Source organism: Osmerus mordax, chromosome 9 (genome assembly GCF_038355195.1).
Source record: "Osmerus mordax isolate fOsmMor3 chromosome 9, fOsmMor3.pri, whole genome shotgun sequence".
Taxonomy (NCBI): Eukaryota; Metazoa; Chordata; class Actinopteri; order Osmeriformes; family Osmeridae; genus Osmerus; species Osmerus mordax.
In genome coordinates, this window is record NC_090058.1 from 15,426,119 (window position 1) to 15,454,008 (window position 27,890).

General features: G+C 42.9%; 1 protein-coding gene across 3 annotated transcripts; it reads left to right on the forward strand.

Moving 5' to 3' along the window:
* The first annotated feature begins 1,596 nt into the window (after nucleotides 1-1,596).
* Nucleotides 1,597-27,686, forward strand: LOC136949546 (guanine nucleotide-binding protein subunit alpha-11-like). Of its 3 annotated transcripts, XR_010877435.1 has the most exons (8): nucleotides 1,597-2,430; nucleotides 18,292-18,476; nucleotides 18,595-18,749; nucleotides 20,409-20,537; nucleotides 22,647-22,776; nucleotides 22,890-23,043; nucleotides 23,449-24,234; nucleotides 25,440-27,686. XR_010877435.1 is itself a non-coding variant. In XM_067243873.1 (7 exons), exons 1-7 carry the CDS (start codon nucleotides 2,295-2,297, stop codon nucleotides 23,637-23,639), a joined length of 1,080 nt encoding a protein of 359 aa, XP_067099974.1. In that variant the 5' UTR covers nucleotides 1,597-2,294; the 3' UTR covers nucleotides 23,640-27,686. The 3 variants fall into 3 exon arrangements, 2 of the variants coding, with proteins under 2 accessions (XP_067099974.1, XP_067099973.1); XM_067243873.1 differs by lacking the exon at nucleotides 20,409-20,537 and adding an exon at nucleotides 19,425-19,553 and having other exon boundaries at nucleotides 23,449-27,686; XM_067243872.1 differs by having other exon boundaries at nucleotides 23,449-27,686.
* Nucleotides 27,687-27,890: the final 204 nt, after the last annotated feature.

Here is a 27,890-nt window from a genome sequence, read left to right on the forward strand (position 1 = left end):
GGCTCTTTGGGCCGGCACAATCCGGAAGAAACCACCAAAGATTCACAAGGCATCGTTCGCCCATCCCTAAGCGCAGCTAAACTAGTGTCTGAGATCCTGGGCCAGAACACCAGAGGGATGGTCTGTATGGAAATGTTGGGGCGTGACAAAGGGATGCTATATTTGTGACGTCACAAATGCAGCTTTTTCAAAACCTATCGTTTTACAGCTGCAAGTTGTGAGATTTAGATAGGAAAGAGGTGTCAATGGACTTTGAGGTTCACTGTTTGTCCATTTTACCCACCGAACTGTTGTTATTCAACTATGACAAGGTAAATCGGTTTTGCAATCAATGACCAATGAACACATTCTTCTGTGGTGCGATGAACTTAAAACTATTTTCAATTCCACTTTGCAGGATCTTTAACATTTGTGTGACATGCATTTTAAAATGAGATCATTGGAACAATAACATTAACAAAATCCTGTGGTTGCTAGCCTAGCCTACTTTTTGACACGGGGCTACTCAAACTAATGTTAATGCAACGAATTCTCTTTGCATGGGACTCCGAGCCTGTTTATGGATCATGTTTATAAACAAATGCAAATGCCAATCTGAAAGAATGGAAGGTGGCACTGGGAGTGGTCGTTACACCACCCTTGACTAGACAGCTGCTGCCGCTTGACGAACGAGATGCGGTAGCCATTTCAGAATTATGGACACCAGATGCCAGTAGAGTTCCACTGATGTTCTTACCTTTCAGGTAGGTACTCATACTCCAAATGTCGGTTGCTGGTGTATTGAGTTTATTGAAATGTTGGATTGGACAGAATGTTGATGTCACATGTTACACATGATGATGTGCCTCATGATGTGCCTAATCATTTAGATTTAGTCATTTAGCAGACGCTCTTATCCAGAGCGACTTACAGTAATTACAGGGACATTCCCCGAGGCAAGTAGGGTGAAGTGCCTTGCCCAAGGACACAACGACATTTAGCACGGCCGGGAATCGAACCAGCGACCTTCTGATTACTAGCCCGATTCTTTAACCGCTCAGCCACCTCACTCCCTATAATCAGTTAATTGCAGCCAACAAAACGTACAGGGTACACACGGTTATAATACCATTGGAAAACCATTTGGAAAATGACTGAACTTCGACCCTCTTTTTAATGACCAACAATCTCCGAACACAACGTTTATAGCTGCTGTCGACCTAATCTCAAAGCCCACCTTAAAAACCCGCTCCGTTCATTCAATTGGCTTGTCCCAAACTTGTCCTTTGCTACCCCTCCTCTGTCACTCACTTGTTTTACTAAGTACCTTGTCATTAAATTAGACAGTGCCAAGGCTTGGGCACGAAGTGATCTACTCGTAAATGGAAGCCGCTTGCAAGACAAAATGATTCAGTGCTAAATAACTCCGTTTGCACGAAATTGTACCATTCATTTAGCGGTAGTTGGTAGTAAAACGTATTTAGCTCGTTAATAATCAAATCACAAATAAACGGAATGTAATCCAAAAATTGTGTCGTTAGCTAGCTTCGTTACGGTAGCCGGACAAATGTAGTGCTGCTTCTACAGACTGACTAGGTTTGATTCCTGACAGCATCACACGGCGGTGGGTTTGACACATTTTCAAAGGCGCAAACTGACGACTTTGGCTGGCTAGCTATAAGGAAGAGCAAATCGTTAAGCTACTGTATAGCTGGCGAAGTGTGCCAGGAAAAGAGGATACACTCTGTGGTGAGAACGGTGCCATTTATTCAGTCCAATCATATGGATGTCACTTATGTACATTTTGCTAGCTAAATGATCGTGTCTTGGGGTCTAGTTTGTTGCCGTTGGATGTCGCGACTGTGCAGCCAGTACCAGTAGTTTTCTGAGGGACGGACTCGGAAGACTGCATTGGACCAGGGAGGCAGAGACAGAAAATCAAACGACAGAAATTAACAAGCATTTTTTTTTTTTTTTTTTACAAATTGCCCTCAAGCAGTAGCCATCTTCCTTAATAATCTAAGATAAGACTAGAGTGGACCGAACATCTAGGGAGAGGCCCTCCGTTTTGACACTACCCCCTCTTCCCTGATTCCCCCGTGATTTATTTAGAATATACTGGCGAAGTCGGACGGTTCTCAACAAGGGGACAACTTAACAGCGAGGCCCCACATTCCCCTCCCCCATTCCTATCTAGACCCTTTTACCACAACCTCGCCCGATATCGGAGCAGAGATTGGGATTCGGAATTTTGTACAGGTAGATCGGTGTAATCATCAGGTCCGGTCTAAAACCGGGCTGCCTAAACCAGGAGGATGACTCTGGAGTCCATGATGGCTTGCTGCCTGAGCGAAGAGGCGAAGGAGTCGAAACGAATCAATGCCGAAATCGACAAGCAACTCCGTCGAGACAAACGGGATTCAAGGAGAGAGCTGAAATTACTACTTCTAGGCAAGTCATACTGTCATCTGTATTTTCCAGTCTTTGATCGATGTTCTCAATTTAGATGTACGTTTGCTAATGCTAGCTTGCTAAAATGTTAGCCTGGCCTTCTCGACCTGGTTTAGCTACTGCTAGCTAGGTAGCATTCAATCAGCTAACATGCAAGCTAGCTTCGTTATCTAACGACACAGTTAAGCAAGCTTTTTCTACATTTTTTTTTACGTGTGTTGTGATCGAAGACATCTGACGAAATCTTCACGCAAGCAAGATATATAGCTACAAGCACTATATATTCTAGGTAGGCAGCTGTTTAGCTTGCAACACTGATATTAGGGAGTCTTCACTTAGTTTATTAACACGTTAGGCTAGATGTCATACATGGTGGTATTAAAACGTAGCCAGCTACAAAGTACTTGCAACATAGTTGTTTAAGGCACCAAGGCACATATGCAATTGTACGATTGTGCTCTGTTCTTTATTATCCAGGCAAGATCATTAGCAAGTTGAGAATATGTTTGTGGCGTTGCAGATTTTAAGTCTTTGAGGCATCCATGATGGACCAGATGTACAATGAGAATGTATGGGCCCCTTGACTAAAATGGTAGCTATTGTTTGCAATATAACTTTTTCTCCATTGGTTCTTGACAGATCCACTGCCTTTAAGACTTATTTATTTTATATTTAGTGCTGGTTAAGAGTGCCTAACCATCATACCCACATACCCGTGCGGTGACATACAAGGGAGACCTCATTATGTCATAGCAGGAAGTGTGTATGTGGGATACTCAGTGTTTAACTCTATTATTGACTCTAGAGTAAAACACTCTAGAACAGGTTGTTATTGGCAGGTGAAAAGGATGGGCAACACTGCACATTTTGAAAGCATTTGTTGAAAGATGTAGTTGGGATAGAATGCTCTTCTTAGTCTTTCATGCATTTAGGCCTACCTATTTTCTGATCTGCACTCCTGTTCTTGCAATTGGTAACTCCATCTGCTTGATCAAACATACAAATGGGGTTTTGTCAATTAGTTGTAATGTGTTTTCTGCAGGCTACTTGATCCACTCTAGTCAAAATGTAATCCACAGTACTTGTGTTTAATGTGTCAGTAAAGTGGGTTTTAAAAAGAAAATTATCCTCTTTGAGGACAATTAAGTCTATCTAGGTTACCTCCTTTGTTTCAAAACGTTTGCTCCTGTTTCTAGCCCACCAAACACAACCCAGGTTACCTGACATGTGGCTTCCTTCTGTTCATTTCCCTGCTGACTGGCTCTGCAAGGAGAAGTAGGCCACACCAGATCCAAGATTCAATATTGTATTCTTTTTAGTCTGCTATTCCTAGTCCTCAATGTTACCTTATACTGAGAATTTTTCAAGCTGGTTACTGCTCTGACAACTTCGTTGTCTGGGTGCTGCTCTGATAACTTAGTTCAGTCAAGTCAGACTTTAAACTGCTTTTCTTTTGGAAAATTGAAAAGAATTGGCCATTTTCAGGATGATGAAAGGGAATAATCTCATCTCAATATGTTGAATCCGTTCTGTGTGTGTACATAAATGTGTATGTCTTCAAATGTGTGTGTCGATGTGAATGGTTTGTGTGTGTTTGCATGAGCCGTGATCAGCCATGCTTTAAATGGCCTATCCTAGGTGAGTTAAGGCTGTCACTGGAAGCCTGGATAAGAACATTTAAGGCAGGATTAGTCCAGGTTTTAATAGGCTTTGTTAAACACAGCCGCAGATGTCACTGACGCCGATGATCCCCTCAGCCTTCCTCTCACACAGGGGTGTAGGAACTTCAGGTAGCCCCTGTGTCTCCCATATTGTCCATGCTGCCAGTGACTGCAGTCTATCAGAGCCCAGAGTGGAGATTACATCTCCATGGCACTTTGTTGTTATAGCTCAGCCTGAGGCAATTAGTGGTGTACTGTTCCATAGGTTGAAGTGTTTCCCATCAAAAAAAATTCCAGGGGGGCGGTTGACACATTTTGCCCCCCATTTATTTTCAATGGAAGTCAGGTGACAGGCCCCACAAGGCAGTGTGAGATACCTGGCAGCGCAAACAGGTAGCCTAGCAAGAGAACCTAACCCTATTCTATGCATTTATTAGGGCATTTGTGGACGAGCAACGTCAGTATGTTGCCAGTCAAAACGAAATTAGCTAGCATAGCACAGTATGCAAGGAAGTAAATGTTATTCCCAGCACCTCACTGAGCCTTGTGTGGAGCGAATAGTCAAATTAACGAAAATGTTGTAGCTGCCAGTGGATCTAGTGTACTCATCGACAGGCGATCAGAGCCCTATACTATGAAGCCGGATGTAGGGTTAGCGAGGTAACTTCAGGTTTAACTTTCAGTGTCACGACGGTGGTTCACTTCTTACCAGGATAGATCACCATGGTAACTCATGCTGCACACTTAACATGCTCCGTAGCAGGTTATGTTCTAGATAACAGATCAACACGTATAAAAGCACAGCCTACTGACCAACCAAAATCGTCTTGAAAATGGCATCACCATTTGTCGAAGAACCCGTGGATCTAGTTGGATTGAAAACACTATTGTATTCAGTAGGGCTGCAACTAACGATTATTTTAATCGATTAATCTGTCGATTCTTTTTTCGATTAATCGGATACAAAAAACAAAAGCACTAATTTCCAACCCTTTATTCAAAAACAAAACTGACAGTGCTAATTCACAGTGCAAAAAATCTTCAGAATGTGCACAAACAGGCACACAATTTAGAAAAAGTTAATAATATTAGCGTGGATTTAATGTTATTTTCCAAGATGAGCAATTTATTTGAGTTTTGTTTAAAACTTTATTGAAAATTTAAAGGTTGTGGAAGTAGGCCAGACTTTATTAGAATAATCTGGTGTATATTTAAGATTTTCTGACACAATTTAGAAAAGAAATCAGATTTGCAAGGATTCAGCTATTTTCAGAGTGATTTTCTATCATTTTATTTGAAACTTAATTGAAAAAGTAAAGGCTGTGGACGTATACCAGACATTGTTAAGAGACTCTGGTGTCTGTTTGAGGTTTTATATTCCAAAAAATATTATAAAAGTCTACATTTTTCAAAATGGTATGGGTAGTTTTCACCCGGTCCCTAACGCGATTAAGTAGCGTCTTCCGATTGTGAGACAAATGTCGAAAATGAAACTAACTTCACCTCGGTCAATTAACACTTTTTCAATGTATTTAGTGTGAAATGCTCCCACACCTTGGATGACTTGGATCGCACTGATTTCTCTGCCTCCGCCATGTGTTTCAGAACAACGTTACTCAACAACATCTCTCCGATGGCCTTTCCTCTACCTCCGCTCTGCGCTCAACTAAACTTTTTTTTTTAATACTCAAACATCTCCTTGACTTATTGAGTGGCGTAATAATCGCGCAACACAACAAATTGATAATGAAATTCGTTGCCAACGCTTTTAAGAATCGATTTTAATCGATTCGTTGTTGCAGCCCTAGTATTTAGAGTCAGATATACTACTGCCTTAATGAGTGATATTGAGAAGTCCATTAATGCATTCATAGAGTACCCTGCAAGTTTCTACCAACATTCCATTCTTTTTTGGAAGCAGCAACAGTGTTGCTTTTAGCTTGAATTATGCTCTTCAACTCTTGGTATTTGTTTACAATTTTAGTTTGCTCTTCTTGTGTGTAGTAGGGTGCTCGTAGACTTGTCCATGTTTGTAATTGTTCATATTTTGCAAACCCCACTATTTATTTGAATGTGCTCATCGCTCAATTGAGGAAACCTGGGTTGAGTTAAGGAGTTTATAACCACCTTTGCGATACTGCTTGGTGCGATTGCCGTTGTTTGGCTTAGTGAAGCAAGATGAAGAGAATTTATCCCGGACATGTTGAACTTGCTTCGTAGTACAGGGCCCAGGTGTATATAACAAGGGCAACGTTTCGCTAACTTAAGTCGAGCAAGAAGTGAATTGTTTTTGTGTGAATATTATATTTTTAAGGGGGCGTAAGGTCGTTTTGGGGGGTGTTTAGCTGCTTCTAACCCCAGTGGCTCTGTGTCCACTTGGGTGTCAAACAAACTAACCCACAAGGTCTCATCACCGTACCAGATCTCCTCCTTCTCCCTCACTGCGCCCCCCCTCCCCCTAGTGATGCACTGATGCCCAGGGTCTGGTCTGGGCCCGAGGGCCATATCAGGCCATAGCAGCAGGAAGCACCACAGATCATCAGTGTGCCTCTACTTGGTCAAAACACAAAAGCCTGGGAGCTTTGGCCTCAGCTGCTGGTGGGCAGTAAAGTGAAGGCCACTGAAACACAGTTTTGGACATCCAGGTGAACTTCTCCAGCACCACCACCACATGGTGTTTGACTGTGCTGCACCACATCCTCCAGGCCTTTGTACTGAAACTAGAGGTTTTGGCCCTGTGTGATTCTGGCTGGGCTGTATGGACAGTAGGGCTGGGCGATATATCGAATATTAGCGATAATATCGCAATCATTTTGATGACGATGTAAAATTGGAAAATATCGTGAATATAAAAAATAAATGTCGGCTAAAATCCTAAAAAAAAACAGAAGGTAGCCTAATTAATGTGCTACCAGCAAGGCACATGTGCATCACACGTGTATGTACGTACGTCGATTGCCGATGTAATAATCCTATTGCCCATTTCTATTAGGTCGGTAGGTGGTACAAAGTAACATCCACATGAATGGCAGAACCCAAGGCTTCCCAGCAGAACATTGCCCAAAGCATCAAAGTGCCTCCGCCGGCTTGCCTTTTTCCCCATAGGGCATCCTGGTGCCATGTGTTCCCCAGTTAAGCGATGCACGCGCTTCACGTTTTCTAATCAGACCAGGCCACCTTCTACCATTGCTCTGTGGTCCAGTTCTGATTCTCACGTGCCCATTATTGACACTTTCACCAGTAGACAGGGGTCAGCATGGGCACCCTGACTGCAGGGTTTTTTCCTGGGTCAAAATGGGTCTTCGGTGCACCAACACTCCCCCAAAAACAGTGTTACCGTGTCACCTTATTAGCAGACATCTATGTATTTTTTGCATTTCATTAAAAAAATGGAGTACCCACTGAATTTTCACTTCGTCTTTTCAGCTCTTCAAATGTGTTTAATAGTTAGCTCCCTGTCACGTGATCAACGGAGCGCAATGACAAGGAGTGATTGACAGCTAATATTAACCAATCTGAAATCTCGATAAAAATTAACGTAAAATAAAGTTTAATTGGCTATGTAACGTTAGATAGAATGGTGGACCCGTCACTATTAGCTCACAGCAGGCACGTACTTTGCAGTGGGATAATTAGCAAGCATTTTGTAAAGAAATGAATACGGGCCCCACCATAACGATTATTTGCACTCGCACAAATGCTCCCAAATATATTTTGAGGTCGCACAGATATAATTTCGGAAGCATATGCGACGTGGCAATTTTGAGCCCTATATTCACTTGTCAGTGGTAATAATGTAATGGCTGATTTGTGTGTGTATAACAGTGTTCGCTAGTGACTCAAATTGGGGAGAATAGTAGGAAAACCAGCCAACAGCACGTTTTGTAACAATGATCCGACTAGCAACCTAATGCAAATTTACTATATAACTAGGGTAAGTTAATGCATCTGAAGTTTATCCCTATCTTCCATAGCTCTAAGTAACAAATATCATCATCATGCTGTATAGCCTATCGATCGTTTTACAACACAAAGGATGAATATTAAAAAGGGACCAGGTCAACAAGACTCATCTAATCACTATGGGCTCTAGATGGGAATGAACAACACATTTTACACAACACCCTCTGATTTAAAAAAGGAAAAACAAGATACAGATAACACTTAACCAACCCTTCAGTGCCTACCTTGGGTGTTAATCACCAGGTAGGCAAATGTGGTCGATGTTATGTCAGCAGTTACACTCATTGGCCACTTTATTTGGTACACCTTGCTCTTACCGGGTTGGACCCCCTTTTCCTTCAGAACTGCCATAATTCTTTGTGGCATACTTTCAACAAGGTGCTCTATTGGATAGGGATGTAACGATATTGACGATATCGCGCTATCGCGGTGGTAAACGTGTCTCGATATCGTCGTGGTTGGGTTACAATATTAAAAGGACAGGTGTCCGTCAAAAAGCAAGAAGAATAAACACAGTCCCGTGGAACAAATCATTGTTAACTACATAGACCATGATCCTTTGCGCTGCGTCGTCACAACAACCATTGTTAAGCCAATAGGATTGCACGCTGCACGCTGTCCACACAAGCTCACAGCAAGCCAGCATGGCCGACAGCGATACTTGTAAGGATGAAAACAACAACCCCGAAGTTGAGATTGTGCCAGCCCCTGCAGCTTTTAAATCAGATGTCTGGAAACATTTTGGTTTTGCCGTGTCAAAAAACGCAAAAGGAGAGAAGGTGGTGGACAGACAATGGACTATGTGCAAGCACTGCCACAGTAAACTGTGATACAACACGGGAAACACAAGCAACATGCGAAGTCATCTGACAACCCATCATCCCGAAAAGTTTGCAGATTCTCTCACAAAGAAAGTAATCTCCGGTCAAAAAACCCTGAAGGAGGCATTTTCAACAACTATGCCACACAACAGCGCAAGGGCTCAAGAAATCACGAGGTACATCCCAGAATACATAGCATGTGATTTTGAATATTGATGTTCCTGACTACAACTTGCACTTAAAACGCTGATCACATAGTGCTTTTAATGTTGTCATGATCCATAAATACAACAATAAATTGCCTGTTGACTGGCAAAAGCAGAATAAATGTCAGTATTTTTTTTGCTATTATCATCACAAACACTATCGTGAGCTATTTAACAATACCGTGAGCTTTTCCACAATATCGCAATAAATATCGTACCGTGAGGTCAATATCGAAATTGTATCGTACCGTGAGATTTTGATATCGTTACATCCCTACTATTGGATTGAGCTCTGGTGACTGTGGAGGCCATTGGAGTACTGTGAACTCATTGTCATGTTCAAGTTTGCGATTATTTGAGCTTTGTGACATGGTGTATTATCCTGCTAGAAGTAGCCATCAGAAGATGGGTACACTGTGGTCATAAAGGGATGGACATGGTCAGCAACAATACTCAGGTATTTAAAGGCGTTTAAACAATGCTCAGTTGGTACTAAGGGGACCAAAGTGTGCCAAAATATAAAACAGTATTTTAATAAATGTTTTGGTCCTCCCCAGTGGAGCCTCTACTGATGTATACATATAAAGTATGCTTTTTACCAGCCAGACACACTACTAGCGCTGTTTCCCACAGAATGTGATTTATATTTGTGGTGGTAGGCAGGGGCGGAGCCAGACGTAAATGTGGGCCCTAACCCATATATATATAATACCCACACACATTTGTGGTGGTCAATATTTTATTGTGGCGGGCCGCCACAATATGCATGTATTGGGAAACACTGACTATTATCTCACATTAAAGCCCGACATATAAAGGATTTTTAAGGCCGATACCGATACAAATATTTGGTGATTTAAAAATCCGATATTCCGATATCGGCCAATATAAAAAAATATTAAAAAAATCCAGAAACGTGTAACAAAACAAACTGATTTCCCTAACAGTAGTTATTTGTAGTTTACATTTAGTCACTTTTAGCAGAAATTCTTATCCAGAGCGAGTAAGTACAGGGACATTTCCCGAGGCAAGTAGGGTTAAGTGCCTTCCAAAGGACACAACGTCATTTGACATGGCCGGAATCGAACCAGCAACCTTCTGATTAATAGACCGATTCCCTAACTGCTCAGCCATCTGACTCCTGTTATTATTTCCTCACTAAAATAATATGTTAATGCAGTGTCTGATAAATAAAATGTATAAAATATAAACTTAAGATATGAAACTTAGTCCTTTGAGGAAAAAAAACAACACATTTAATATTCATTTATCGGCCATTATAAATGCCGATACCGGTAGTTTGGAAAATGCCGATATATCGGTTGGGCTCTATCTCACATATCTATTACTATTATAGCCACTGTTGCTACTCCAACTGTTTTTGCAGTAGCCTACGCAGTAGACATGAAAGGTGTCAATCTGCATCTCTCATGATTTGTGGGCCGGAAACATGCGTCAACCACACGTTTGTTTCTCTGTTGTACGATTGGCTATCCATGTAGGGTTTTTTAGGTAGATGACAAATTTGTGTAACAAAAAATAAAAGATTATCTGGGGAACATTTTGTGTAATATGTCAAAATAGTTTCATTCTGCCTATTAGTGCTTCTGTCACAGTCTTGTCTGTTAGCTGCATGTTACAGAATCAAGGTTTCGGTTAGCTGTCAATCATACTGTCACATGAACAGTGTGACTAAGTGGTCGTGGTCTGGTTACCTGGTAACTCACCTTATGGCTAGCTTGTTGCTGATTGGGAAGCTGGAAGTGTCAGGGTAAGACTGAGGTGCTGACCTCCCCCCTCTGGCAAACTTTTTTTTGTCTTTTCTTTGATCATATAAGGCCATTTCTGCTCTGTTCAGCTGTGTGCATGTCTGTTTCAGAGAGAGGGAAGGAGAGATTGTGTGTGTGTTAAATCCCTTAATGCCAGGTAAGTGGAGTGTAGCCTCATTAGCTAAAATCTTGAATGTAGATATTTTCCTAGGTGCTCACCTTCCTAAGGTGTGTGTGTGTGTTTTTACGTGTGCTTGCCACTGGCCCGAGGAGTGCCAGCCAGGACACACAACATTTGCTGTAGATGCCGAGTACACACCCTCCTATTTCTCACTTTCTCCAATTTGCATGGTGTTTCTTTCATTTTACACATGAGAATAAGATGCTCTCACACTGCTAAATGGGGTCATTTTTAGGTCTCTCGAGATGTGTATGAGGAAGCTACGTTGTAACTGTCCCACATAGGCCTACTGCTGCTCTGCTTTCAGATGTAGCATACACAGCCTGGTTCTCAACTAAATCCTAGTCTACAAGCTCCATCATTCTTTCCACTATCCCTCCTGCTGAAGTCTAGCTTTCCTGACTTATTCCACTCCTCTCGTCAAGACTTTGCTTTGTGGCCTCGATTTTCCTTTTTGTTGATTCTCGTCCTATTCTCCCTTTTTGTCCCAGTCATTCTCTACCCCCAAGCTCCTGTTTTCTGTTTCTGCCAATCTGTATGTCCCATGTCAAGGCTCCAGAGAAGGGGGCCAGTCACAGTAGCTGAACAGCAGCTAATAGCAGCATGTCACTGCAGCACGCCTCACCAGTACAGGAAGAAGCTCTAGGGCTTTTATGAAGGACTATTTGATTTGCTGCTCACTCCCACCCACTCACACAGAGCACTAAGTGCACACTCACTGCCAAACAGACGTAGTTGAGGCATATGAAGGTGGTCAAACTAAGGTGTGTGTGCGTGTGCCCGCGCCATAGCGTGTTCGCGTAATTTGCTCCTCTCACACCCACACGGACTGAGCACTCAGCAAAGCTGAGATGCGTTCAGTGCAAAGCAACCATTTTGCCCAGATACAGGAGAGAGTACTGTTTAAAGCTGAAATAATTGCTGCTTGTAGAAGGTGTGCCAAATTGAGCCACCAAAATATAGGTAACATCTATGCCCTGAGGTTGACCACAGGATCTCTTGGTAGACATTTGGTTGGCATTGTTTATTTGTGTGCATTGTATGCCTTGGGGGCTGACTGCTCCCTTTCCTTGCTTAACCAGCACTACCTGCCAGCGACAGCCAGACCGACACCTCACACATACAGACACCGTTCATCCTAACTGACCATGTGCATTTGCATGCAGTTTACCATGATATCTCTCAGGATTTCCATAGCTGATAAATCTGGACAACCAAGTTCATAGACAGAGAAAATCTGTGCAGACAGCCAGACATAGGCCTAACCAGCAGGGGTGTCACAGTCATCAGCAGTTTTTCTCTTGTTACAAGTTGACATCCTTTAGCCAATGAAAGCATTGTGAAATCCTGTCTGGTCAGCCATCTTTAAAGGGGTCATTGAATGCAAAACCAAGTTTACCTTGTCATAGTTGAATAACAACAGTTCGGTGGGTAAAATGGACATACAGTGAACCTCAAAGTCCATTGACACCTCTTTCCTATGCAAATCTCACAATTTGAAACTGCCGCTGGTAAACGGGCGGCTTCCAAAAACTCCACCTTATTTGGCTCTGGTCTGTACCTTTGTCACGCCCCAACATTTACATACACGTCCGACCGTATGCTCATCACAACCGCAAGCTGTAAGTATGATTTTGTCGCAAACAGTTATTAGCAATGCTAACGTATCCTGTATCTAGCATAGGTAGAATGTGTGATGATTCAGTTTATTGGCAATGGGGCTAACGTCATTTCATTTTCCTGACTGTGTTTCATTCGAATAAATAACCTGTGTTGTCATGTAAATCTACAATTCACGATGCATGTTTGGCTATGCTGCATCTTTGCTCCACAGCTTCGCTGGTTGTAAACCAACCAATCAGCGTGCAGTTCATCTAGATATTCATGAGCATACCATAAAAGGGAGAAAACCTCTCGTTTTCATTCTAGGGCTATTTCACAGGGTTGCATTACGGCGACAGAACAGCACCTGGGCCATTTTCAGGCCAGCCAATGTTGCATACCCCAGGGTTTCCCTTCAGCACTTTGCAGCTAAGGCGGCCGCCTAAGCAACACGCCTACCGCCTTAACTACGTTATCAAACTACTTTCATTACAAACCGTGACCAAGCAAAGCGATAGACTAATAGACCCCCCCAACAAGCGATAGACGACCATAAGTACTAAGCCTGTACTACGACGGACGATCACTTGTTACCGGGGTAGATCGCCATGGTAACACATGCTGAATGGCTAACCTGGTCGGGAGCAGGTTAAATTGGAGATCAGAGATCAACCGGTATAAAAGCCCCGCCCACTAACTCATTCTTGAGGATAATGCCGTCACCGTTCATAGAAGATCCTGTGGAGCTTGGTGCGCGGATAGTGAGAGCTGCGCCCAGAAGAGCCAGAACATTTAGAGACCAACAAAACCCTTTCACATTCCCTCATGAGTATATTTATGAATGATATAGATTCTCAGCAGAGGGAATTACGTATCTTTGCCAGCTTCTTGAGCCGTATGTTGCCAATGCGACACATCGAAGCCGTGCGCTCACAGTCCCACAGACTATATAGGCCTATACCGTTTCGTTATTTCGCTACCTACTTTTATAGTGTGGGTGATGCGGAGAACCTGAGCAAGAACACGGTCTGCCGCCCAATTTGCAAAGGATTTTCTTCAATGGCTGTTGCCACCATATTCTGATTAATGGAGTGATGGAAAAGAGATATCCAAAGTGCCCTTTGTAAAAACTTTGGACTGTAATATGTTGACAAAATGAAACAAGGATTTTCATTCTGTCTTCATGCAATGTTCTGATTTCCGTTCTGTAAATGTATGCACATTATATCATATTTTACAACTTAATGCATCATTTGCTCATTTAAACATACATTTACAGGAAACTAGTAATGAAAACAATATTTGACCTAATATTAGTTATCAACTGGGGAGGTTTCATGTTGATATGTTATCCCTGGGGTGTCTCCCCTTAACCCATTCTGTTGTCCTTAGGTTGCTTTGTGCCTTTTCTAATCATTTCCATATCAGAAATGTGTGTTTCTTTCAACCAAAACATTTCAAACCAAAAAGAACAATGTGTATGGTACCATGCAATGCTCTTCACAAGTTAAATAAATGATAATTTCACTACTTTCATTGAATTTGGATGTTTCATTCACTTTTATAGAATTTTTCAAAAAGAATAAATAGGACATTGAAAGAAAGAAATGGTGAAAACCCCCCACAAAAGACTCAAAATGCACAACAAAAAGGTATAAAAAGACCAAAACGTAGAAAAAAGTTTAACAAATACATCCTTGTGTTCTCCCTCCCCTAGGAACACAGAAAAGCCGGCCTTGTTTTTTAATTAAAAGCCTCTTATACTCTATATCGAGCCTCTTGTACTCTATATCAAGCCTCTTATACTCTATATCGAGCTCCAGGGTTCTTTTATACTGGGCCCTCACATTGTCTGCTCCAACCTGAAACAAACAAAGAACATTGTCCCTTTGCAAGGCACACTTGGAGAAAGTTGAAGGTGTCCATTTGACTACTGTGTTTCAAGGTTCATTGCTTATAATTTGTGTTTTTGTCTTGGCCTTGAAGTGGAGGCCCTAGGCTCAGGGGGAGGAAGACGTTCCTCTTCCTGCTGAGCTTAACACCATAGCAATTTAATCAATTGAGTCATATTTGAAATGAGCACTGTAAGGACTTATGTCTCATGTTCAGACCACCACCACTAGCAAGTCATTACAGACACTTCAATCACAGCCACACGTTCACACATTCTCACCATCTGTGTTGCAAGTGGAAAATAAAACTCAAAAGTGTACCCCCAAAATGCTCTCTGAGCTGGCAGACAGTTTCCTGATCATCTAAGACCTCCACTTGAGAAAGTAAATGGCATATTTAATCAATATTCAGCAACCACATATGGCATACATACTGGCGTATGACTATTAGTTTCACTGTTACCTCTGTATGGCACGGTGGGACAACAGTGGGTGGTGGCAGCAACACCACTGTATTTCCTGTCACTGCAGAGAACAGTAATACATTTCACTCCTCCTAATATCCATAAATAATTGTTGAATGAACATGGTCACATATATTACTTGAAACATACATATGCTTGGGTTTCCGAGCTGCTGCCACCAGGGTCTGAAGAAATGCCCCCTTCCACTCCTTCCATCATGGGGCGACCCTGCTAGCTGGAGAGGGCCAGCTCCTCAGCAGGAGTGAAGTCCTGTGGAGGAGGGCCCCCCCAGTTTTCTTTGCCTTATTTTTCTTCCTGTTGGCTGCAAGCAATGTCATTGTTCTATTGGCCCTTTGTAGCTATACCAATATACTACAAAAGGGACTGACTCAGGCAATTCAGCCTTGTACTTGTTGGCCTTAAAATATGTGAAAGTATTGCCAACTGCTACTTACCGTTTTTGAATTATGGTTTTATATTTATTTTTTATTTGCTCCCACGTACGTGTAATTATGGTCACATCTTGTGCCTGGGGCACAAGATATCAATAAGTCATGTAGCTTACGCATTTACAGCGTCTGCTATTTTCTGCCAGCTTGGCAGCAGCGACTTTGTTGATTTTTGTCTGTATTATTATATGTCTGTATTCCTGATACGTTTGTATTACAATATTTCACGCAGGAGGAGTAGACAAAGTTTGGAATATTATTGTCGGCTCCTCCTGCGTGAAATGTGCGGCTCTTGTTTTGTCCATGTTTGCGATTGGACATACGGTGCAAACACCGCCCCTTTATGTGAACGCGCACGTCTCTAGATTGGAAAGATCTGGGTTGAGTTAGAGAGTTGATAACCGCCGTCGTGATACCACTTATCGTAATTGCGATTGTTACGGTTTGCGTAGCCGGGTAACTGAAAGTGATCCAGAGCATGTTGATCTTGATTCGTAGTACAGGCCCCAGGTGTTGAAGTGTTATGTCTGTCTGTGTACGTCTTGCATGGTTCCCCCTACATTTTGCAGAGTATCCTGCTGGCAACTCGTTGACTTCTGCATAGGTGTGTGTGTGTGGGCACACTGCAGTGTAGTTTACTTTGCACTGTTGCATTGGGGGCGTAATCTATGCTCCCTCTATGCCTCTCTCTCCTTCTCTGCTATCTGGAAAGGAAAATGTTATCAAACCTAAGTAGTATGAGCTATTAAAACGTGACCTTCTTTTTCTAGATCATCCTCAAAAACAGAATAGACCTGATTCAAGTTAGGATATCCAAAAAGCCGGACAGGGAACCGTTAGAGAATAGGGAGGCATATTTCCTCTTTAAGGGACATTGGTGGGGTTGGGGTGGGTAGGAGTGCTGGGAGGACTGAAACAGGCGTGTATGGTGTGTTGTCTGGAAGAAGAGGAAAGTGACACAGCTGAGGGAGAGAGAGTGGAGAATGATCTTGTGACGGGGTCACGAGAAATAAATCAGACATTTAGTAAGTGATCCTCCTGCTGCTTCACTTAGGCTGTCTGCTCTGTTTCTACACTGCAGGCACCAGCAAAATTATATATAACCTGTACTTGTGTGGATCCCCTCTCCTCCTCTCCAGCTGACAATCAGTGAATGCAACATGTTTGGGGACTATGTCCAAATAGAGATGAGGACAACAATAGAAACACATTTTGACAAAAGATGCAAATACTTAGAAGTGGCCATGGTTATCAGATACACTGTTTCTGCATGACTTGATTGATGGAAAGGAACCAGCTGCCTGGCCCGACAGTAGATAGTAGGGAAGCAGTTTCCTGCTTTTCGTTCTCCAACCTTGAAGACTTGCAGGAGAGAAGGCCCTTCCAGTCACAGTAGCGAGTGAAAGAACAGGGAGAGGAACGGAGGGATGCAGAGAGGTGCATAAACGTAGGGTGGGGGCAAGGGAGGGAGGAGGGAGCCTGAGGGCATCATAGTTATATTTACTATCCTCTAGAAAAGAGGGGTTGAGTGAGTGAGAGAAAAAATTGCAACAAAACGGAGAGGGATAGAGGAGAGGTTACCATGGCAACCAAAATATGGCTGCTCTTCAAAAACCTTGAATGCTTGAATGTAGGCGGTGTGTGTGTTCTTCTGTCTTCTGCTTCTCTTTCAGTTTGCACATACTGTGGATCCCTGTCCATTTGATTTGATGAGAAATTGAGGATTTAGCTGGCAGTGGACCAGTGCCCTGAGGGTTAAGCTTGGGTTCTGGTTAGGGGGAGAGTGAGGGAATGAAATATGGGTTACTAGCTCAAACCCTATAACAAAGCAAAACTAGCAGGATGGTAAGAGAAATACTTGACAATTAATAAAATGCAGGGCCTGTAACATAATTGTCACACACTTGTTTAGCAATGTAGAATTGAGCAAGGAAGTCTATGTTCAAATGGCTTACCTGTGTGTATATGTCGGCCTGACTGTGTGCCTGTGTTATTACTGTGTAATGGACCTGCTCCTTCTAAAAAAAACATGCCACATTCGTAAACTTAACCTACTGTAGACCGATTAAGATAAACCCTTCACAGTGCTAAAGAAAATAGGACTTGCCGTTCTAGGTGACAACTGAATCAGAGACTATATAGAGAACCTTGTTGCTCATTGAAGGGGCTGTTTTTAAGTTCAATGCCGTTTTTGTCACTCTCCAACCATCCTCTAATTCCTAGATCCTCCATCCTTGCCCTGCCCTGTCTTAGAAGAGACAAATAACCTTTGACATTAAACAGGATTTAGTTTAGCATAATCCATTTAGGTTTGTGCCCATTGGGTTTTATAATCCTGGAAAGACCCTGTTGATGTCCACGCTGTTTTGGGGTCAAATAGATGCATATGTCCTATGTCAGGAGGAGCAAGGGGGAGGGTGCTTGGTGCTGAATGGTCAAGGCCGGAGTAGCCAGTGGTGAAGATGAGAAGCTCGTTGGCTGGTCCATGTTTGGAAAGTGTGCGTTGTGAGACATTTTTGTAGGACTTGAAGAATGCCACACTTCTTCTAATGGAGATGTCCTCTCTGAATTCCTCTTCAAACTGTTAGACTGAACTCCCTCACTTTCATCCCCCTTGTCTGTCTTCTTCACCAAGACAGTTTATTTCTGGAATGCTATGGGCTTACTGGTTCCTCTGTTCCGTTTTACCGTTCTGCTACCATTCTCTGCTTTCAGTGCGCTGTTCTAGGTTCTCCCCCTGAGTCTGTTGTGTTCTCCCTTCAGCTGTGCTGCATTCAATGTGTGTGTGCTGTTATATGTTCCCCCCTGCTCTGTTTGGTCCCCTCTGACGGTCTGCTGTGCTGGTGTTTTTAGGCACAGGAGAGAGTGGAAAGAGCACGTTTATTAAGCAGATGAGGATCATCCACGGGGCGGGCTACACAGACGAGGATAAGAGGGGCTTCACCAGGCTGGTCTACCAGAACATCTTTACTTCCATGCAGTCCATGATCCGTGCCTGTGAGAACCTCAAGATCCCTTACAAATACGAGCAGAACCGGGTGAGTTACTGTGGCACACTGAACCAAGCACAATTTAACATCCCTCATCCCTCTTTTAAAAATGTCCCTTCTCCCTCTTTTACTTCTTCTCCCCCCCTTCATCCCTCTGTCCCTGCAGTCTAACGCTATGCTGGTGAAGGAGGTGGACATTGAGAAGGTATCTGGGTTTGACCAGCCGTACATCAGTGCCATCAAGACCCTGTGGGCTGATCCAGGAATACAGGAGGCCTATGACCGCCGCAGAGAGTACCAGCTCTCTGACTCCACCAAATAGTATGTGCTTGTGAGTGGGTGTTTGTGTGTGTGCATATGTACAGCTTGTCTGTGTTTATGTGCATGTGTGTGAGTTTGGGGAGACAGGTGATGCCAAAATGGTGTGTGTGCTTGCACGTTTGCTTATGCGTGTGCGTGTGTTACGTGTGTACGATCTTTGGTGGTGTTATTTGCAAAGGTGCTTTCATGTGTGTACATTGAATTATTTATACGTGTGTGTGTGTATGTATGTATGTTTCTGTGTTTGGGTTACGTCGTGCTGTGCTCGTCATTCAGTTGAGTCTACTCCAGAGATTTGGAGCATTATCTCAGACATCCCTCAAATGCAAGCGGGAAAACCTCTGCACATTTAATTCGTTATGGATGTGGTCAACTGAGTTGCATGTGTGTGGAATGATTTCTAAACTGTATTCGAAGGTGGAAGGTGGTTGGTGTTCGATGTGAAGATGAGCTACTTGACTCAAACACTAGATTAAAGCTGAGCCACTGCATCACCTCACTCTGCTCCCTGGCTGTAGGTTGAGTGTATTACAACCTAATACTGTATAATTCCTGCCCATAGGTCTGGCGTGGGAGTGAGTGTATACGTGTGTGTGTGTATGGACTCTGCATCACAGCTTTGAACATGTCTGAGTTTGAGTCATCCGCTACCCAAATAAGTGTGTGTGTCTCCAGTTACCTTAGTGATATTGACCGTGTGACGGCCGAGGGCTATGTGCCCACCCAGCAGGATGTGCTACGGGTCCGGGTTCCAACCACCGGTATTATAGAGTACCCCTTTGACCTGGAGAACTGCATCTTCAGGTAGATGCCCAGTAACAGGAACCCTGCATCAGGCACCAGGCAGAGGCTGTCCCCTTCGCACTGCTCCTGGGCTAGGCAATTGTCCACTCCTCTGGCTGAGATTAGAGTCGAGGGAGGATAATCCTGACCCCTGACCTGTGGTTAGGGGATAACGTTTGCTTGTGCCCAGGACCTAGATGAGTTATGGATTTCTCAAGGGAAGCTGGCCCTGTCCTATCCGGGACCCTGTTCAGGAAAGGTTAAAAGGTGATGTCATAGACCCTCATTCTACAGGTGGCCTGTGTATGGCCTCTGCGCTGTGAGCTCCATGAAACTCTTCTAAGAGATGGATCTATTGAAACTGTTTGGAACTGAAACAGTTCCAATGTGTAGCACACTTCCTGGTTTCCTCTATGACATCATCTGTCTAACCAGTATTCCTCCAGCTAGCTTCTGCTGCTCCCACTGATGTCCTTGCCACGTCCTTGTGTGACACACACAGGTCCCAACTTAGCAACCTCTTTGAGACTGGGCTGGAGAACAATATTATCTGAACAAGACCATAGAACTGTTACATTGCTTGGAAGGTCTTTATTTTAATGGAATAGCTGAGACCTGTGAAGAAATGAGAAGTAGGGTTGGCTTCTCTATGATGACAAATCTCTGGTCTCACAGAGGTAAGCTGGGAGTGGCGGTGAATGATTTGACTAACACCCTTGTATCTCTTCGACATAGTACGGTCTCCCAAGCCTCATCCACCAGACCAATCCACTCTGGAATGGCAGGGGGTTTTGGTAACTGTCTTGTCCCGCTTTATATGACTGTTGTCCTTGTTTCTCTCTCTCTCCCTCTCTCTCTCCACTTGTCTATTCATAGCTATCTAACTGATCTGGACCGTATCGCAGAGCCCAACTATCTGCCCACCCAGCAGGACGTGCTCAGGGTCCGCATCCCCACCACTGGGATCATAGAGTACCCCTTCGACTTGCAAAGCATCATTTTCAGGTAGAGGATGCTCGCTTTAGCTTCCAGATGGAGACGGGAACCAGTCAATCATCCCATGTGTTCTGCCTGTCTCCTGAACCCATCCGCTCATTAACGTTGTGCCTCCCCCATCTTGGATGTAAAGTTCATTAACTGCTGAAAGCTGGCGTTTAGCGCTATGCCCCATATTCGCCCCGTGTCTCCATGCAATTCACAACACACACCTTCTCTGTTCTTACTCACACACTCCTGCACTCTCCTCCATCCCCACATTAACATTCTCATGAGCCCAAAGTCCTACATTTTGTGTCTCAGTAAATGGGTCACCTCGCTCCACTCTTCTCTTCCTCCCCCTAGCCTCTCTTCCTATCCTCTCCTCTCTGCCTGGCAGAAGAAACGAGGTCGTCCTCTCCGCGCTGGAGGAGGGTTATTTTGGGCGGCAGGTCCTGCAGAGCTTTGATTGGCCCCGGGTCTCTGTGGACCCCAGTGGACTGGGCCACCACCAGAGGGCACTGATGAACTCCAAATTAAAATCCCATCTGTTACATGAGACCATGTCTTTCCTAACTCGGCCTAGTGTATGTATATACTATACATACTCAGAAACACCCATTCTTTGAATCACGGTGTTGAGTAGCTTGATTGTCCATAATTTCATGTCTCTGAGGAGTTGATGACATTTTACATTTACATTTAGTCATTTAGCAGACGCTCTTATCCAGAGCGACTTACAGTAAGTACAGGGACATTACCCCGAGGCAAGCAGGGTGAAGTGCCTTGCCCAAGGACACAACGTCATTTTTTCACGGCCAGGAATCGAACTGGCAACCTTCAGATTACTAGCCTGATTCCCTAACCGCTCAGCCACCTGACTCCCCTGATGAATGCTATAAAACTGAGACATGAACTCTTCCTACAAGAACTGGCTGACCTTGACAGGACGATCAGGTAGTCGGCAAGGAGAAGATAAAACAGAATGGTTATTAGTAGTGGTCCAATCATGCTGACAGTGGCGCTATAAGAGCTTTCAGTGTGTAGGCGTGTTCCACACCCTCTAGGTCACAGAAACCTGCCTCTGTACATTCTCGTCACATTCCCAATCCCAAACGTCCACCAACCAAAGAACCCGGCAGTCAACGTCCTTCTCCACCCACCCACCCTCCCTTCCTCTTCTACTCTACTGCCCCTTCGTTAGTCTTCCGTACTCAGTCCTCCACCTTTCTTGCTCTCCTTTTAACTCTTTTATTTCTGTCCCCTTTGCTTTTTATTCTTTTTACCTCCTCTCCATCTGTTCTCGTCCTTCACTAAGGTTTCATAGCTGCATGGCTGATCCTGTCTGATGCTTCAAACAAACACACACATACACCTCTGCCCCTTCTGTCTCACAGATTTACATGGGTTGGGGGGGTATAGAGGTTGCCCCTAACCAGTGTGATGGAAGTCCAGAGATGGCCTCGCTCGTGTGGAGGTTTTAAACACTGTGATAAAGGGCAACATCTACCTCCAATGCATCACTGAAGATGGTGTTGGGCACAACTCACTCACTGTGGTTATAAATCTTGTTCATGTTTGTATCCTGTAAATGTGTAATGTCAGAAGTGTGATTTGTTTTTTAAACACCAAGCAGTGTTTGGCAAACTGACAGCTGTGCTGGCACCAACCATGCCCATGGCAACAGCAAAAATTACCTTTCTTACCATTACTTTTTAAGTTTGCCAGACTCGGGTCATATAAGTGTGTAGTCATGCTCTTTCAGGTTCTATATCTGTCTTGAATGAGAATGACAATGGCCGGGTTTCCCAGATTCTTAGAACGCTCCTAAGAAGCTCTTAGCGTTAAGAGTTTCTTAACGGATCTGGGAAACCCGGCCAATGTGTTTTTACTCATAAGTAACAACAAGTTAAAGCGCACAGTTGAGCAAACGTTCTGAAACTTTCAATGAAATTCTTACGACACCTTCACTAATGGAATCATAACCTAAATGAAGGGGAGACAAAACGTCATCATATAAAAGCAGTCGTTTTCTCGTAGCTGTTGTGCTGAACAAATGCACAGATGCATGCCCACAACCACACAAATATTAAAATGTGTCGTTTGTGGTCCTGCGTATTCTGGCTCCTCCCCCTCAAGAATGGTGGATGTGGGGGGTCAGAGGTCAGAAAGGAGGAAGTGGATCCATTGCTTTGAGAACGTCACCTCAATCATGTTCCTGGTGGCACTGAGCGAGTACGACCAGGTCTTGGTGGAGTCTGACAACGAGGTAACGTACACACAAAAAAATCGAATGCATATCTGGATGATGCACCGTCTTTCCCGTCTGGCTCTGTCTGTTTTTCTCTCTCACTCTTAGTCTCTCTGGCTCCCTCTTATCAGAACCGTATGGAGGAGAGTAAGGCTCTGTTCAGGACTATCATCACCTACCCCTGGTTCCAGAACTCTTCAGTCATCCTGTTCTTGAACAAGAAAGACCTACTTGAGGAGAAGATCACCTACTCACACCTGGTTGACTATTTTCCAGAGTTTGATGGTAAGCTGGTGTTTGTATGCACGTTTGTGTGTGGAGGGTGGGAGGTTAAGGCTGAGGGACTTGTGACTGAAAAGTGTGTGGATTTCAACATGTGCATAGCTATAGTAGTGTACCTTTTGGGGCACAGGTAACCTTTTTTTGTTTTTAGCAAAAATGCTTTAAGAAATAAGGAAATTAAAAGTTGAAACCATTTTATTTTTTATGCAAAATTGCACTTTTATACTGCTGCACAAATACATAAGACACATTTTATGTATAAGACAATCTTCATGTAAAATATCTTTGGTGCCTAAGACTTCTGCACAGTACTGTATGTGAGGTCACAATGCAGTATGATGGTCATTATTAGGTAGAAATCTGTGTTCTGTTATGTCCACACTGTAAGTGTATGTGTGTGTGTCATAGGTCCACAGCGAGATGCTCAGGCAGCGCGGGAGTTCATCCTGAAGATGTTTGTGGACTTGAATCCCGACAGTGACAAGATCATCTACTCCCACTTTACGTGCGCCACAGACACTGAGAACATCCGCTTTGTGTTTGCTGCTGTCAAAGACACCATCCTGCAGCTCAATCTCAAAGAGTACAACCTGGTGTGAGCTCACACCAGCACACCTCCCCGTCATAGAACACACACACCTCACTGAGTCTGTGCTTGGCTCCACATGCATCAATACATACCAATCACACATGAAAACACACACACACAGACACCTATTGGACCCCATCCTCTTCTTGATTTTCACTACAATGGTTTTAAAGACACCACTGTCTCCCCTGTCAATCCCCCACCTGCCTGGCCACAGCTGGCACTCACCTTCCTCACTGGAAGCTTGGATCAGTATTTCCCCAAACCCCCCTGCCCCCACCCCCCACACTAATCTGGCACACATACACCCTCATGGGCTGTACATTAACTATGTAGGGGACATTGGGGTGTGTGTGTGTGAGGGGGTGGGACAGCAAAGACCAGTGAGGTGCTGTGGATTTGTGGCGTCAGGGGTTTAACCCTTGAATCTCTTGAGTTGACACCTGCTTGTGAGTTCACTTCCTGCCTTCTTTCTGAGCTCTTGACAGCGGAAGTGGGAAGCAGCGAATAGGAAACCATCAACAAAAATGCAGCGTGGAACACTGCCGTGAGCTCAAGGAGGAACAGCATGACCCAGAACAGGATATGATGTTACACACAGGAAGGTAGGGGGCGGAGAAAAGAGTCTCCACCTTGCATCCATGAATGTACCCTCCAGTGTGAGCGTGGCAATCGCAACACATATTAAATGCATACGTCAAAACACTAAAGCACGAGACGGAGAGAAAAAGCTAATCTAAAATCTCTCTTGCTGAGATTTTTAAAACATTTTTAAAAATAGTAACTTCTATTTATGGGATAATGGTGACTCAGAGGTTAATAACACAGGATAATAAAACACCGAACCTTAAATGTCAAAAAACTGAAATATACAAAAATAAAAACATGGAAACAGAAAACTTACTTGACATAGGTATCCTTTGCAGATTTCTGTGTTTGTTTTATGTTGATCACATTGCTTCCCTCCTCAAGAGGATTTCTGTATGGAATGACAGAGACTCTGTAACCTTCCATTTAACAATCTCAGTATCTGGTTCCACACGTTCAGACTTCAATGATGACCCTACCACTCGACACAAGTTGTGCTCTGATTTTGCCATCACTAGGGGCAGCATGTTGTCATTCGGTGTGTGCGATCATTAAACGCAAGAATGTCACCTTAGATGGCATCTAATCGCTGTCACTGCAATCCCATTGGATACACGTACTGAGTGTGACATGGTGACGTTCATTATATCAAACACAGGAAGGATTTCTGTTTACTTTTTTATTGTATAGTCACTTTTTGTTTTATATAAGATTGCTTATGAGTGATGAAGTGGAGATTATTGACCTTTATTTCCCAGATTGATGGACACGTGCACTCTGAAGTCTGCAAAAGTTCTTGTTTGTGTATATTTGTTTGTAAATACATATACACAGAATCACTCCTGTATAAACTCTGTGGTACACAATATTTGGCAAAAAAAAGGAAACAAAAATGATCCACTTCGTTTGACAATGTACTGTTTTTTTGTTTTGTTTTCGTATGAATTTAAGATAGTATTGATACTGTGATTCTGGATTTTGTTCACTTTATTATTAGAGAAACATTCAGGGCTGAGTGGTGCTGTGGGAATAAGAGAGTCTGAAGAATAGGCACGTCCACAGCCTGTCCTGTCACTCTAGACTCCACCATGACACTACAGCCCTTTAGTACTGAGTCTAGAGCAGGCTAGATTCTACACTATATGGTGACAAAAGAGATAATAAAAAAATGTTTAAAAAAGTAATTAAAGATTTTTTTTTATTTATCTAATTTATGGACCAGGTTTGAAGGTGTGGATGATTTGACTGCTTTTGTTAAGTCATGTCGAAGTGCTCCTCTCTCCCATGGGAAACCAGGGGCATACTTGAGTCTACTCTGCTGTAAAAACAACCGTCTGGTATAGTATGGGCTTTCTCTGCTTTCTATTTTCTCTAAGACATTTCCAGTTGAACTAGCCATTGCATCTCCATGTCCGGACGGTATGGTTTCTTTAGCAGCCCTCACGTTTTTGTTTCATAATTAAAACTAGTATTTCCTTTTTTTATTTTTTTTTATGCTGCGCTGTAATACGAAAATAGAACAATGTACAATATGAACGTAGGTGTTTTCTTTGTTTGTTTTTCTTAAATGATTGAAGACCTATGCTTGCTATTTGTAATTTATCACATGGTTCTGTCGTTGGTTTGCATTGTTTAATTTCCAGTTTTTGAGGCTTGCTTTACTAGTGCCAGTGATGTGCTGATATACTTTTGGTCTTTGAAGCTTTACCTTTTTCTACGGGCAACTTATCCTCCATTCTCATTAAGGGCTATCACAGTGCATCAAGCAGGTAATAGCACAGGGTCACAGTGAACAAAGTCAATTCACTCACGCTTGTTCCCAGATAATCTTTGTTCTCACAGCAGTTTTAAATCTTGGAGTGGTGGGCAGTAAGGGACTAATATGATGTAGGATCGTTTTACATTTGTTCATTGGCTCGATAGTGTAAATTCAGTTTGGCACAGTGGTTAACCTGTCTCTGTCCAATATATTGTATCAGATGTGAATTATGTGTTCTTATCTATAGGAAGTCTCAAACACTTGTCACATTTAAAAACAAAGTGTAGTTCATTACCAGGTGTTTGCTTTTGGCCAAGTTTTATGAAGTGAAGCAAATAGTGAGAGTTGCCCTTTTTTGCTTAGTGTTTTTTTCAGATCTTATCGATAGATAATTGATTAGCTGAAATGCTCTGTGGACAGTAATTAGCACAGCTTCAGTTCCCTCACAGTAAGTAGTGTTTGTCCTTCCCTGGACCACAGGTTAGCGGCTTGTACAAGTGATATGGTACGTTTACATCTCTGCAAGTTAGGTTCAGGTTAATCTCCTGTGTGCAAGTACAGAATTGCAGCACAGTGTGGACAGCTAGACTGTTAACGGATCTGCTCTATCTGGCTGTATGGGTGCCAAGGAGAAGAGGTTCTCTGTTCAGTTCCCCTGTATTTGCAGTTGTGTTTCCTTTCATCTCACCTGAGAAGAGCTGTATTGTGAGACTGTAGACAGTGTGGATTAATGAGTTCAAATACTCCCATTTTATTTTTGTTGTACATGACCTATGACTGCTAGTTTGTGAAAGGACTGGACAAGTTTCTGCTATAATGCTGTAACTAAAATTTTCTTTTATTTGTTTGTGTAATTAGTGGTATTAGGTAAATGGGGGACAGAACAGATGCAAGCTGGCTCAGTATTAGAACCTAGTTTACTCTGTAGCCATTTGACAGTTGGGGTTGGACTTGCCATTCCTGTGAGCGAATTAACCAGTGGAATCTCCTTTCTGTTTAGAGATCAACATGGACACGGTGCAAATTGAGAAGTTCAAGCTTATTAACTTTGGTTCCATTCCCCTGCTTTCTTCCTTTCTTTGTATGATAAAAAAACATTACAGAAACACTATTGTTTTTAGGACCACTTGATTTTTTTATCTAATGAAACCTGATGGTAAATGTGTAGTGGCGTATAAAATGCAGTTTTCTTTTTATGTAAACCAAATGTAAATGATGTATTATACGGAGTGTGCCAACCTCACTCTCTAGAGCCAGGATCTCTTTAAGTGCCAACGCAGTGGTCATTATCAGTTACAGGGCTGCACTCCCAGGCGGCCTCCTTTTTCAAACACACCAGAGACAAAACAAAAGATAGATTAGAAGTACACAAAATACTTTATTCTGTATTTAAGATTTAAGAGAAAATTGTAACTTTTTATTTTATTTTTTGGGAAATTATAATTGCATGTGTTTAATTTGTCTTGCAAGTGAGGTTTCATATGTGCTTATTGAAGCAGAGTTCTTAAGAGTTGAATCTTTTTTAAATTTTTATTATTGATTTTCATTACTCTGCCATATTTCAGTTTTTTTTGTTTCATGTATTTGTTTCAACCACTGTTGCCTGATCCTCATTCAAACATGAACATGAATTATGATCATTGCCGCCTTCTAAGAGAGAAACATAATGACAAGGTATCTGTTTTAAATTGAAATAAATTTGTTCCTATACTTGCTTTTTGTGTGTTTCATGATTGCTTAGTGTGTGTAGTTCTGATGTCTAAAGATGTGATGCTTCTGTAAACCTGAGATTCTATTCAAATTGCTGAAGTATCATTATACTCTATCTTGGGAAATAGACAAAATTGTGAACCCGTACTTTATTTGCCCTGGCAGATGGGTGTGGCCTAGCCTCTCATTCACAGGTTTCCACCT